We start from the raw sequence: 14,556 nt of genomic DNA on the forward strand, positions 1-14,556 counted from the left end.
TGGCCACTTGGAGAACTCTACATTCTCCCTCCTGTGAAGAGGGCAGAAAGGACCTTCATCTAATGTTTCACGCAACACTCTTCTGAAGGGTAGGTTTCGGGCACCTTCTCACTTAGAGTGCTACGGCAAGGAAATAGGCCCTTTGTCCCCACTCATTGAAGGAGAATTGATGCCCACTGAGTCAAATTTGGAGACTTGGTTATAACAACCATGTTTTGTTATAGTTCCCATTGCCATGAACAGCCGTTATTATAAGGGCAATTTTAAATGAGCTGTTGATCAATTGCTGTTGAGAATGTGGTGCTGGAAAAGCACAGCAGGTCAGGCAGCATTCAAGGAGCAGGAGAATCAACATTCCGGGCATAAGCCCTTCATCAGGAAGGGCTTATGCCTGAAATGTCGATTCTTCTGCTCCTCAGATACTGCGTGACCTGCTGTCCTTTTCCAGCACCACAGTCTCAACTCTGATCTCCAGCCTCTGCAGTCCTCACTTTCTCCTTGTTGTTCAGTTACTGTCAGGTTTGTGCATCAGAAGAGCATTTTTTGTATTCATTCACAGGGTGTGGGCATCTCTGGCTGGGCCAGTATTTATCACCCATCCCCAATAGAGGCAGTTAAGAGTCAACCACATTGCTGTGGGTCTGAGGTCACATGTACGCCAGACCAGGTAAGTGACAGTTTCCTTCCATAAAGGGCATTAGTGAACCGGATGGATTTTTTCTGAAAATTGATGGTAGTTTCATTGTCATCATTAGACTGCTAAATCCAGATTTTTATTGAATTCAAATTCTACCATCTGCCATGGTGGAATTCAAACCCAAGTCCTCAGAACATTGTCTGGGTCTCTGGAATAACAGTCCACTTATAATACCATTAGGTCATCGCTTCCCTGTTTCTTGAGGGGCTATTGTCAAAAGCAAATTGGTGAAAATACTGTTTTCTCTTAAAGATTATCTAACCAGATGTATATGTTGCACGTTAACATAGGGGAGTTTCAGTTAGTGGGGAAATTGGGACAAGATTAAACTCAGGTTGCATCATCTTCAGGTTCTGTTGTTGCAATGTCTTTCAGCGAAGTTTAAGAAATTGCAAATGTACTTCAGTGAAATCCAGTACTTGACAAAACATGTAATAATACAACAGAAGTCAAATCTCTATAAGCAGAATTATTCCTGCTACATGAGGTTAAACTCTTTAAAAAAAATTATACACACTCCTACTTAAGGTGAAACTTTGATAATGTTCTGTAAGCAGATCCCTCTCACTACACAGATGTTGGAAATTAACAATGAATTCAGAGCTTCATTTAACATCTAGTTATTTCTGATTAGATTATGCGCTGTTTCCAGTAAGTTGTTAATTATACATCAATTGGTTGTTAATTGCATTCATTGTAGGGTGTTATTTGGGGACACACCAATGTTTTTATCTGTGTAAATTAAGATCTTGTAACCCAGAGGTGGTGCCCCATCCTCTGGGCCAGAAGGTTCATGTTCAAATCTCACCTGCCCCAAAGATGTGATATAACATGTCCAAATAGGCTGATTTAAAATAATTTCTATAGGAACAGATTGAAGAAGATCTGCAGTTTTGGAAGTGCATGGTATGAAATGTGTAAATACAAGCTTTTAAGCAAATAAAAATTTGACTTCTGTGTTCTGTCTGTTAGTACCTGACAATGCAAGTTTTGACACATACTGTACTCCAGTTAATCCATTTTAATAGTGCAAAATGTAGACTTTGCCGATATCCTGATTTCAGCTATTTCCCCAAAACCCAAGGCCTTATTCTTTGTCTCATATGCAAAGCCCTAACTTGCGCCTGTGTCACGATTTAAAATCCTCATGCCTTCCAAATAATACATTGATGTTGACACCAATAATTTCCTTGGGGAGAGGAGTTGGAGGTTGTCTAGTTGGTACCATAGAGAAATATTTGGGGTATGGTTACCAGGAAGCCTTAGCGGTTGTCAAATAATAAAGAAACTGCAAGTTTTTGACTTTAACAAATTGCTAGGCATCAATTTGGACAGCTATTGAAATGTACACAAGAGGACAGAATTGAAGATATAGGTGCAGCAGAAAACCTGATCTTTAATGATTGCAAAATGACCTGCAGATACAAGTAATCAACTTTCAACACATCTCCTTTGAATACTTTGAAATTCTTGCTCCTAATTGCTTGAAGCTTAATTTTTTTTGGCATGTTTCTTTGGAAGAAAATAATTGAAGTTTGCAGCTGTTGGTATATATTTGTGTCTACTTGTAACTCTCTCTTATTTCTTCATTGTACATCTCTTTCAATGACAACATGTAAAAACAGCTCAAATTGATGTTTTGAAATGAGTAGAAGTGTAATGATATTTACTTTTTTAAAATCCCTGACATACAATAATCTCCCATGTTGAAATTTATTACCTTGGTAGAGGCAGCATCACATTATACTTGTCAAGAATTTATTTGTTCTGTATTGCTTTTGTTATTCCACTGTTGCATATAGCTATAACTTGTTATAGAAATAAATTGAAAGTGAAAAGGGAGCAAAGTGTTGATTTTTAAAAATGTACAGAAATCAAAACGTCTTTAGTCCCTCCTGGTCTGTCCTGAAGTGGCAAAGCTCAGTTGTAGGATTGTCGTTGGGATGCTACATTGTCCTCTGGCTTTGGACTCAGGAGTGTAATATTCAGCCAGGGAGTCTTTGTTCTACGATGAATGTTGCTTCAAAATGTGGATTTGTTACCCTCCACAGTTAACTAATGTACTCACTCTGAGTAGAATCTTACTACTTATTTTCTGGAAACAGTGACAAGACCATTTTTAAGTTCAGAACTTGTTCCTTTGATGTATGTGTCTACTATAGCAAACTGATTAATAGCCGGTCTCCAGGATTCCCAGCCAATTAGGGAGGAAGGGTGGGATGAAACATCTATCTGTCAAAGGAACTATTTCTAATTTTTAAAAAAAAGAGTGCCTCATTTCAGAAGAGCTCACTAATGGTTGTAAAGAGTTAATAAGAAGACTGCTTTAAATTCCATCCAATCTGATAATGTCATCAGGATTTGAGTTGGTAAAAGCAGAACTGGATTTCAGAGGAGATAGACCTATCATCTAGAACTGGCAGTCTTTATAAAAATGTCAATCATACCAGTGTAATTTGTACTCAGTTGCAATAACAGCCTCTTCTTGCTAAACTACTTAGAGGCTTCTCTTTACAGCACTAGGCAAAGCAACCCTGTAAGTTCCTAACTGAAAAAGAAAATTGTGGCAACGTATCTACATTATGATGACTAAGAGCCCAGCTAGCTCATACAAAATGATACCAGCGGTGATCAGCCAGTCAGCTTGTTTGAAAGCTGGCTGCTGAAGCTTTTGGGCCTTCACATCGAGTGCAAATTGAAAGGGCTTATCTGGTTACAGTGCACAGGTCAGGCCCAGTGCAGCGCCCCCCACTCAGTCCTAGTGCACTTCCACTCATATAAGGACAAGCAAAAAGTCATAGAAGTTTCCAGATCCCTGGGAAAAGATCCGCAGGCACTGCTGTACAAGGGTTCAAAAACCATGTTTTTCCAGGATTTCTCTGCAACTGTAATTCAAAAGAGGAAGTCCTTCGATGAAGTTAAAAAGAGGCTGAGGAACCTGGGCATCCAGTACTCCATGAGATACCCCACAGTGCTCCATTTCAGCCACGAGGACTCAGTTTAGAAATTTGACTGAGCGGATAAAGCTAAAAACTTTGTAGGCACTTTAACATAGACGGATTGGCCTGAAGAATGTGGTTAATGTTTGTTCTCTTTTCTATCTTTCCCCATGTTTTCCCTTCCTTTTTTTTATTCCTTTCTTTCTTCCTAATAATTTCCTTTTTGGAAAGGGGGGAAAAGCCCTTGGAATAAGTTGGTTCCATTTTTTTAATAACTGGATTTTCTGATGGGAAGTTTTGTGGATGTTCTTTGTTGTCTCTCCCCCTTTTTTTTGTTTGTTCTGTTTCTCTTTTAGTTACAAGTAGGGGTGACATGAAGCCAGGGATATGTGGAGTGGCCATCCTGACTTTGTCTATTTTCTGTTGATTTAAGGATCATCTTGGTTTTTTTTCTGGCCTAAGACTGGGGCACAGTCCGGGTTTGAAGGAGCTGTGAAAAAGGGAATGGGAAGGGTGAGTGCCCCCTATGGGCAGGGGGAAGAGTCTTCCATTCAAGGTTTTATAGTTGGATTTCTTTGTAGTTTATTTGGTAGTAATAGTTGTTTATAGTTATGCTAGAGTAGTTTTTGTACATATAGTTCTTCGACTCTGAGTCTTTATTTGCTTATGCTCGGCGCTTTGTAAGCAGGGTTCTGCCTCTGAGGGGTTTAAGGGTGTCTGAAAGGAGATATGGCGAAGTGTCTTATTAAATGGTGCACCTGGAACATTAAGGGAAGTCATTCGCCTGTTAAAAGGAAAAAAGTGCTTTCTAGCCTTAAGAGGGAAAGAGTTGATATTGCTTTGATGCAGGAAACCACCTTGATGGGGAACACCTTAAACTACAATAGGGGGATTATGACCAAGTATTCTTTTCATCCTTTGCTACTTATCCAGAAAAATCATTCGTTCACATTATTAGAGCAGGTGAAAGATGAGCAGGAACAGTTTGTGATACTCAAAGCCCTGACACATGGGGAGGAATATGGCATTTTAAATGTCTACTGTCCTCCAGCACATCCCCTCAAATTTTTGATTAGTGCTTTCTCTAAGTTGAGTGGTTTTGGAACATGGCACATTATTGTGGGGGGGGAGTTTCAATTGTCTTTTGGATCCAACAGTGGACAGGATGCCTTGTGGCCCCCGAACTACTACTTCACAGGCCAAGCAGGTTGTTGACTTATGCGAGGAGTTGGGGCTGGTGGATATTTGGAGAAGTCTTCACCCTACCGGCAGGGACTTTACCTTTTTTCAAACCTACATAAATGTCACACGAGGATTGACCTATTTCTGGCTCCCTCAGCCCTTCTGGATTCGATTATGGATTGTAAAATTGGGAATATAGCTATCTCTGATCACGTGGCAGTATATTTGGAGGCTAAGGCCAAGAATGAAGGGCTAGGTTTCCAGCACTGGTGTTTGGACCCTTTTCTCCTTTAGGATTCCAAATTTTTGGAATACTTTTTGAAGGAGTTTCAGGTATTCTTGATTATCAACTCAGGCACAGCTAGTTGTCCGTCTATGCTATGGGAGTCTTCTAAGGCCTTTGCTAGGGGATTAGCTATTTCCTATTCGGCTAGCCAGAAACGACAGAAGGAGGAATACCAGCTTCTACTTGAGACGCAGTTGAAAGCCGCGGAGGCAGCACATTTTGCGCGGCCTTCGGTGACTAAGCTACAGCGGATTACGGCCCTTCGGGCTGCCTTGATTTCAATACTGACACAAAACGCAAAGAAAAAACTTGCTTTTGCTAGACAAAGGCTGTTCAAATATGGGGATACGCCAGGGAAATGTTTAACATACCTGACTAGGAAAAAGCGTGCTCCCCAATCCATTACTGCAATCAGAGACAGCACCAGGGTCCTTACATACGATGCTAAAAAGATTAATGGGGTTTTTTGGAGCTTTTACTCTGAATTGTATCGGTCTGAAGGTTGTGAGAACAGGAGGGCTAAAATGGAGACCTTTTCTAAGAATGTGGACCTCCCGAGGGTAACCTTGGAACAGGCCTCTCTCCTTAATGCCCCCTTGACAGTTCAGGAAACACAGGAGGCAGCTAGGCAACTTCAGAGTGGGAAGGCGCCTGGCCCTGATGGTCTCCCGGGTGAGTTTTTTAAGGAGTTTATGGGGATTCTGTCAGGGTCAATGTTGGTGATGTACAATCACTCCTATATGCATGAATGCCTACCACCATCTTTGAGAGAAGCTAATATTTCCTTAATTCTTAAGCAGCAGAAGGTTCCTGAGGATTTTGCCTCATACAGCCCCATCTCACTATTAAATTCAGATTTCAAGATTCTGTCCAAGATCCTGGTACTGAGGTTGGAAAGGTTGTTGCCCCATATTATTAAAGAGGACCAGACAGGCTTTACAAGGGACCGTAGGTCCTCTAATAATATTAGAAGGTTGCTGAATATGGTCCAAGTTTGTCAGCAACGATCTCTTCAGGGGTTGGTGATTTCCTTAGATGCAGAGAAAGCATTTAACCGGGTGGAATGGCCGTATCTTTTTTATGCCTTTGAACAGTTTGGGTTGGGTGGAGTCTTTGCTAGGTGCGTGGAGGTTTTATATCGCCACCCTCTGGCCGCAGTCATCACCAACGGGGTGAAGCCTGGGAATTTTACGATTGGTGGGGTAGTCGGCAAGGCTGCCCCCTCTCACCATTGTTGTTTACATTGGTGATAGAGCAGCTGGCAGAGGCCATTCATCAGAACGCCCACATAACCACTCCGAAAGTGGGATCGAGGCCCACAAGATTACATTGTATGCAGATGATGTCCTTCTGTTTTTGTCGAACTCGATGACCTCTGTACCCCATCAATTCATTTGGGGCTCTTTCAGAATATATAAGATTAACTTTGCAAAATCGGAGGCTATGCCTTTGGGGAACCTAAGGATGTGCCAGAAGTTGAAGGTGGCTCTAAGTTCCCTTCTAAGTCGTTATGGGCAGGGTTCCGATACCTAGGCATTTTTGTTACACCCAAGTTTGATCTGTTATTTCGGACTAACTTTGCTCACTTGCTCGATAATATTAGGCAGGATCTCCAGAGATGGGAGGCTCTTCCAATTTCATGGCTGGGCCGAATATCTCTCATTAAGATTAATGTTCTTCCTCGTTTGCTTTATCCCATGCGTGTGCTCTCTATAATGTTTCCCAGGTCAATGCTGCGGAAGCTTATGGGGTGGTTTAGTTCCTTTGTCTGGCATCGTGGGCGGCCCCTCATCAAACTTAGTAAATTGCATGTGCCTCAAGGAGGGGGAGGAGTTGATTTCTCAGACATCAGGAGGTATTAACTGAGTTCCCTGCTGTCCTTTTGTCAGGTGGATAATGATACAAACTCAATATGGCTGGATATTGAGGCCTCCCAGGCAAAGTACCCTCTTATTAACCTGTTGTTCATGGATAAGATGAGGACAGTTATGGACGACTGCCGGAACCCCATTGTCATTAGTACAGTCGAGGCATGGAGAGTGAAGGTTGTTTATCCAAGACTTCACCACTTACGCCTATAGTTGGCATGCCGGGGTTCCGGCCAGGAATGATGGACTCAGGGTTCAAACTATGGGCAGCGAGGGAAGTTTCTAGTTTGGGAGACTTGTTTGAGGGGGATGGTATGATGTCTTTTGAGCAATTGAGCCGCAAATACAGGTTGCCCAGCAGAGAACTTTTCCGTTTTTTTCAGGTTAGGGATTTCATCCAGAAGAAGACTACGCTTCTCACTAAGCCCTATAAGCCCGATACAGAGAGGTTGTTGCTACGTTCCACAAGCACCCTTTCAGTTGGTGCTCTCTATCGTCTGCTGGGTGGCAGGGCCTGGCAGGATATTAACCAGTTATTTGAGGTCTGGGAGCAAGAGTTAGGAGTGGAGATCTCTTCTGAAACATGGGAGAACATATGGGAGAATACTCGAAAGATCTCAATCTGTAATAGGACGTGCGCTACGCTGTTAATAATTCTGCACAGGGCTCATTATGCACCAGACCATCTGGCGAAGTTTAAAAAAAGGGCATCTTCAGTGTGCCCCAAATGTAAATTAGGTGGAGGTACTCTTACCCATTGCTTCTGGACATACCATAGGCTCCGTGTTCACTGGAGCGCTGTGGCGGGAGAGATAGGGAAGGTATTGAGGACTGAGGTCAAAGTAGACCCGATATCTCTCCTCTTAGATCTACCAAATTTACCATCTTTAGACAAGCATGGGAAGAAACTATTTAGTATTCTTGCATACTGTGCACGGAAGAATATTCTGATGAATTGGGTGTCTGAGAACCCACCGGGCATGTTGGGATGGCAGAAATTAATTATGGAGCACATTCCCTTGGACTTTTTTTTACAAACATGGTGCACCACACAGCAGACCATTTTTATAAGACATGGCAGCCCTAGTTGGGTTATTTGGATATAGATTTGTCAGTTATCTTAACTAGGGCGTTTGTTTAACCAGGATGATTAGATTTGTCAAGCCTTGGGCCCTGGAGGGGGTCTCCTGAGTTAATACGGGTATATATACAATGGTCCCCATTCCTTTGTTTGGGAGCTTTGCGTCGAGCCTGGCTGTTCTGTATTTTGTGTTTTTGTTTTTTTTTGCTTTTTTTAGATTAGATTAGATTAGATTCCCCACAGTGTGGAAACAGGCCCTTCAGCCCAACAAGTCCACACTGGCTGTCCGAAGACCAACCCACCCAGACCCATTCCCCTACATTCACCCCTTGACTAATGCACCTAAAACTACAGGCAATTTAGCATGACCAATTCACCTAACCTATACATCTTTAGACTGTGGGAGGAAACCCACACAGACACAGGGAGAATGTACAAACTCCACACACATTTGCCAGAGGTGGGAATTAAACCCAGGTCACTGGTGTTGTGAGCACCAGTGCTAACCACTGAACCACCAGTATTCAGTGGCTTTCATCTCCTGCAAGAAGAGAAACTTGAGTGTGAATGATGCAACATTTACAAAGAATGGAAGGTAATGACTTATGTTGAATAACAGAGAGTCCCACTGTGAGGAATGGGGGTTCCCTTCTATTTCTCTTTTTTTTTGGTGTTGTTTTGTATTATAGGGTGGGTTAGTAGTTAGTAGACAGTGGTTGTATTGTAACTTGTGTTTTTTTCTTTTTATTATACTGATGTTTGTTATTGATTGTACTTTGAATAATTTTATATATTTGTAAAGTTAAAAATATTTGCTAATGAATATATTTACAAAAAAAATGACCTTTAGGAGGTAAACAAGTCAATGCAAGGGAAAGAATTAGAAGATTGTGTTTTTGCTTCTTACATATGACATAGTCATAAAGATGTACAGCACAGAAACAGGCCCTTCGGTCCAACTCGTCTGTGCCGACCAGATATCCCAACCCAATCTACCAGCATCTGCCAGCACCCGGCCCATATCCCTCCAAACCCTTCCTATTCATGTACCTATGCAAATGCCTTTTAGATGTTGCAATTGTACCAGCCTCCACCACATCCTCTGGCAGTTCATTCCATACACGTACCACCCTCTGCTTGAAAATGTTGCCCCTTCGGTTTCTTTTATATCTTTCCCCCCTCACCCTAAACCTATGCCCTCTAGTTCTGGAGTCCCCCTCCCAAGGGAAAGGACTTTGTTTATTCATCCTATCCATGCCCCTCATGAGTTTAGAAACTTCCATAAAGTCACCCCTCAGCCTCCAATGCTCCAGGGAAAACACCCCCAGCCTATTCAACCTCTTCCTAAAGCTCAAATCCTCCAACCCTGGCAACATCCTTGTAAATCTTTTCTGAACCCTTTCAAGTTTCACAACATCCTTCCAATAGGAAGGAAACCAGAATTGCATGCAATATTCCAAACGTGACCTAACCAATGTCCTGTACAGCTGCAACATGACCTCCCAACTCCTGTACTCAATACTCTGACTAATAAAGGAAAGCATACCAAAACTCCTCCTTCACTATCCTATCTACCTGCAACTGTATTTTCATGGAGCTATGAACCTGCACTCCAAGGTCCCTTTATTCAGCAACACTCCCAAGGACCTTACCATTAAGTGTATAAGTCCTGCTAAGATTTGCTTTCCTAAGATGCAGTACCTCACATTTTTCTAAATTAAACTCCATCAGCCCATTGACCCAACTGATCAAGATCCTGTTGTAATATGAGGTAACCTTCGCTGTCCACTACACCTCCAAATTTGGTGTCATCTGCAAACTTACTAACTGTACCTCTTACGCTCACATCTAAATCATTTACATAAATGACAAGAAGTAGTGGACCCAACACCGATCCTTGTGGCACTCCACTGGTCACAGACCTCCAGTCTGAAAAGTAACCCTCCACTACCACTCTCTGTCTTCTAGCTTTGAGCCAGTTCTGTTTGCAAATGGGTAGTTTTCCCTGTATTCCATGAGATCTAACCTTGTTAACCAGTCTCCCATGGGGAACCTTGGCGGACGCCTTACTGAAGTCCATATCGATCACGTCTTCTGCTCTGCCCTCATCAGTCCTCTTTGTTGCTTCTTCAAAAACTCAATCAAGTTTGTGAGACATGAATTCCCACGCACCAAGCCATGTTGACTATCCTTAATCAGTCCTCAGGATTCCCTCCAACAATTTGCACATCACTGACATCTTGGAGATTTTATTAGGCAGCCAAGTCTTGGTGCCTCATTCAGTGGATTGCCTTGAATTCTGAAGCAAACTTGGCCACGTTAGTTCACGTGTGAAGTAACAAAGAGAATTGATGAGAGCAGAGCGGTAGACGTGATCTATTTGGACTTCAGTAAGGTGTTCAACAAGGTTCCCCATGGGAGACTGGTTAGCAAGGTTAGATCTCATGGAATACAGGGAGAACTACACATTTGGATACAGAACTGGCTCAAAGGTAGAAGACAGAGGGTGGTGGTGGAGGGTTGTTTTTCGGACTGGAGGCCTGTGACCAGTGGAGTGCCACAAGGATCGGTGCTGGGTCCTCTACGTTTTGTCATTTATATAAATGATTTGGATGTGAGCATAAGAGATATAGTTAGTAAGTTTGTAGATGACACCAAAATTAGAGGTGTAGTGGACAGTGAAGAAGGTTACCTCAGATTACTACAGGATCTTGATCAGATGGGCCAATGGGCTGAGGTGTAGCAGATGGAGTTTAATTTAGATATATGCGAGGTGCTGCATTTTGGGAAAGCAAATCTTAGCAGGACTTGTACATGTAATGGTAAGGTCCTAGGGATTGTTGCAGAACAAAGAGACCTTGGAGTGCAGGCTCATAGCTCCTTGAAAGTAGAGTTGCAGGTAGTGAAGAAGGCGTTTGGTAAACTTTTCTTTATTGGTCAGAGCATTACATACAGGAGTTGGGAGGTCATGTTGCGGCTGTACGTGTCATTGATTAGGCCACTGTTGGAATATTGCATGCAATTCTGGTCTCCTTCCTATCGGAAAGATGTTGTGAAACTTGAAAGGATTCAGAAAAGATTTACAAGGATGTTGCCAGGTTTGGAGGATTTGAGCTATCGGGAAAGGTTGAAAATACTGGGGTGTTTTCCCTGAAGCATTGGAGGCTAGGGGGTGACCTTACAGAGGTTTATAAATCATGAGGGGCATAGATAGAATAAATAGACAATGTCTTTTCCCTGGGGTGGGGCAGTCCAGAACTAGAAGGCATAGGTTTAGGGTGAGAGGAGAAAGATATAAAAGAGACCCTAAGAGGCAGTGTTTTCATGTAGAGGGTGGTGCCTGAATGGAATAAGCTGCCAGAGGAGGTGGTGGAGGCTGGTACAATTGCAACAGTTAAAAGGCATCTGCTTGGGTACGTGAATAGGAAGAGTTTGGAAGGATATGGGCTGGGTGCTGGCAGGTGGGACTAGATTGGGTTGGGATATCTGGTCGGCATGGACAAGTTGGACCAAAGGGTCTGTTTCTGTGCTATACTCTTAAGTCTATTGAACTCAACTGATATGGGTGACCACAGTGGCCTACTGGTCTTTTCTTTTATATTCCATTTATGGAGGGGAAATGATGTCTGCGTATGGAGATTTTGGATCCCTTTGAGTATATTGTTTTGCAGGAGGACCCCTGAATGTTTGACTCTCAGATTGCTCACCAAATCATTGTTGTGATATTGGTGTCAATTCAGGCATTGCTCCATTTATCCTACTTGTCAAAAGCTGCGTCACTCAAAGCATTCACAGAACTCCAAGGTTTTGATGATTTGACTTGCATATTCAATCATTTCTGAAGGTCTTCATGGATTGGCAATTCTGAGTTGACTTCAATGCAGTTAAACTCTTTCAGCTATTTCAACTTCTGATACACTTCAAGAGATGAAATGTTAGTTGGGACTGGGAGTCATTGTTACAGGTGTTGATTCTCAGTGTACTATTGATTATTTATTTTGATGTGATGAGGACAGAGCCCATGTGTTTTCTATGGCTGCTGTTTGCTGGAGCTGACAAAATCACAGAAAAAGATTGGCTACCCTGGCTCCCCAACTGGTGCTTGCTGGTTTCCGGATAATGTTTTCTCTGGACTTATTCTTTTCGGGACCCATTTTCAGGTGAACATGCTTGTGAGGTAGCAGTTCTAAGATTTATTCTAAGGTGCTTGGAATATAGGTCATTCTGGACTAGTTTGATGTAAAGAAGACCTGGAGTTCACTTAGCCAGCCCAGTTGTGTTGAATAAGGGATATTGAGTAAACGCTTAACTATATGGGAAACAAGTAATCCGTGTGATTGAAGTTTAGCAATGTGAAAGTTGAAATAAAGCACTGACTTTAAAAGTGCATGCCTGGCAAATGTCTAACCAACCGTTAACCACTGGTGTTTGACAAGTTTACTGAGTGGAAAGCAGAGACTGTGGTCCTAGGTAGGTTTGGGCAGACACACCAGTATTTGAAATGCTGCTGGAACACATCTATGGCTAGGGGTAAGATGCTGCTGAATGTATGCTAATCATGTTGATAGAATCTCTATAGTTAGTGCAGATAGAGGCCATTCAGTCTATTGAGTCTGCACTGACCCTCCAAACAGCTTCCCACCCATCCACATCCACATAGGATTAAATTAAAGTAGAGCGGGAGGTGTCTGATTTGAAAGATAAACACTGGCGTAGAACAGTAAAGCCAAATGGCAATTTTTCTTTGCTGTAAATTCTGTGTTATTCTATGTAAATATATACCATATGAGTTCGGGGAGAAAGAAAATTATATGTTGGGGGAAACACAAACACAGAAGTACTCCTAATTCCCCTCTGCCTTTTGTAATTTAGGTTTTACATTGTTTCACTCACTCGTTGTTGTACTAGTCTAACAGGTAGTTTAGACCTACCATTAATAAATTCTACATCTATTACAACCCCTTTGACAATATGTTTCACTTGATCTCGCAGATAACGACTTAAATTTTCTTTCAGCTTTTTGTTTTCTTTTCATTTTGGCTGCTTTAGAATTTGTTAGCTATCAGCTTTGGTCATACTTCTCTGGTCAGTTACACACTAAAGAACGAGTTGCAACATATGTAATTCTTCAGTGCAGAACTCCTAGATCACAATCATACTTTTCTGCAGACAACGTAGAAACTAATTCCAAGATTCTCCCTGTTTCTTTCCTACTGTTCCCATTAGAACAGGCTGAGGCAGGAATCGTCAATTATAAATCCAGGCAGCAAAGTGAATATTTATATTCAGTATATAAATATATTATTAAAAAATATATTACATGAAAATAGTGTTTCTATCCCACTGAAAATTGATGAATTCATTAATTGTATTGCTATTTTTAAAACTTTTGAGTAAACATTCAGTGACGTACTAAACTATAATATGGTTTAACTAGTTAAAAATATTGCGAGTGGTAAGGGAGCTCTGTTTTTATACTTGCTCCGAGTGGGATTGTACAGACACAGCACATCAATTAAGTGTTAATCAAGACATGATTGCTCTTGAGTACAGTGATTCATTCACACATTTGCTTTTTGTTTACCTACCAACAGGTAAATTTACACATCTTAACTTTATCTCTGTGTTTTGATAACAACCATTGCTTCATTTATAGAGTATCTCTTTATTTACTTCAGAGGAGAAATATCAACTAAAATTGACACAGATCAACTGAAAGCGATGCTGGAACAGGTAACCCAATGCTTGGTCAGATGGGTGGGTTTGATTTCGTCCTGAATGATTCACTACTTTTGCTTACTGCTTGCTGCATTTTTCTGTGCTGATCTTCTTTATGTGAAAAGTTTACTGTCATCTGCAACTTTGCTATTTGCCAGTTTAAATCGAAACCACCTCAAAGCTTGTCTTGCTGTAGCTTGAGATTTGAACACATAGGGACAGCCCAAAGATCATGAAATAGGGATTCTTTACTCCACTGCTATCAGACCATTGCAAATGGGAAGGGAAATTAAGGTTAGTCAAGGAAATATTTATATAGAATGAAGCCTATAGTTTACATTGATTTAAGGAATCCTTTGTTGTCTCCACCTTTTTATAATTCAGTGACCCCTCCTTCCCCCAAGATCCCTTTATTTCTCCCAGTGGAGTCCATCTAATTTCTCTAGCTGCTCTCCTTGATCATCGACAACTGCTGTAGGAGGTCATGGCACAAATCCTTGAACTCCCTGTTCAGTGCCTTCTTCACCATTGCACCTGCAGCTGGAAATTACATTGCATACTTACCTGCTTAAACTTACTGTTCCACATGACACACTGTGATCGTTTGCTATGCAGTTGAGTAACAGGGCCAATTGCACCTTCATAGCTAAAATAGTCAAGTCAACATTAGTGGCAGCATTTTCTTGCATCATCAATCTGGGCATATGATAAGCATTGAGCCCTACCATTAAGTCAAAAAGTTTGGTGCTGGAAAAGCACAGCCAGTCAAGCAGTATCTGAGGAGC

General features: G+C 41.7%; 1 protein-coding gene across 6 annotated transcripts in view; it reads left to right on the top strand.

Moving 5' to 3' along the window:
* Positions 1-14,556, top strand: part of scaper (S-phase cyclin A-associated protein in the ER) — a 316,829-nt gene that overhangs the window by 273,059 nt on the left and 29,214 nt on the right. The window contains exon 29 of one of the 6 annotated variants that reach the window (XM_087982090.1): positions 13,710-13,786. The exons of 4 other annotated variants lie outside the window; for them this stretch is intronic. In XM_087982090.1, the coding sequence (XP_087838216.1) occupies positions 13,710-13,769 (60 nt within the window). In that variant the 3' untranslated portion in view covers positions 13,770-13,786. The remainder of the gene's footprint in view (positions 1-13,709; positions 13,787-14,556) is intronic. One more of the 6 variants, XM_087982091.1, reaches the window with a different exon arrangement.

The sequence above is a fragment of the Chiloscyllium plagiosum genome, unplaced genomic scaffold (assembly GCF_037043375.1).
Source record: "Chiloscyllium plagiosum isolate Xiang-an unplaced genomic scaffold, Cpla_swu_hap1 HiC_scaffold_42, whole genome shotgun sequence".
Lineage (NCBI taxonomy): Eukaryota > Metazoa > Chordata > Chondrichthyes > Orectolobiformes > Hemiscylliidae > Chiloscyllium > Chiloscyllium plagiosum.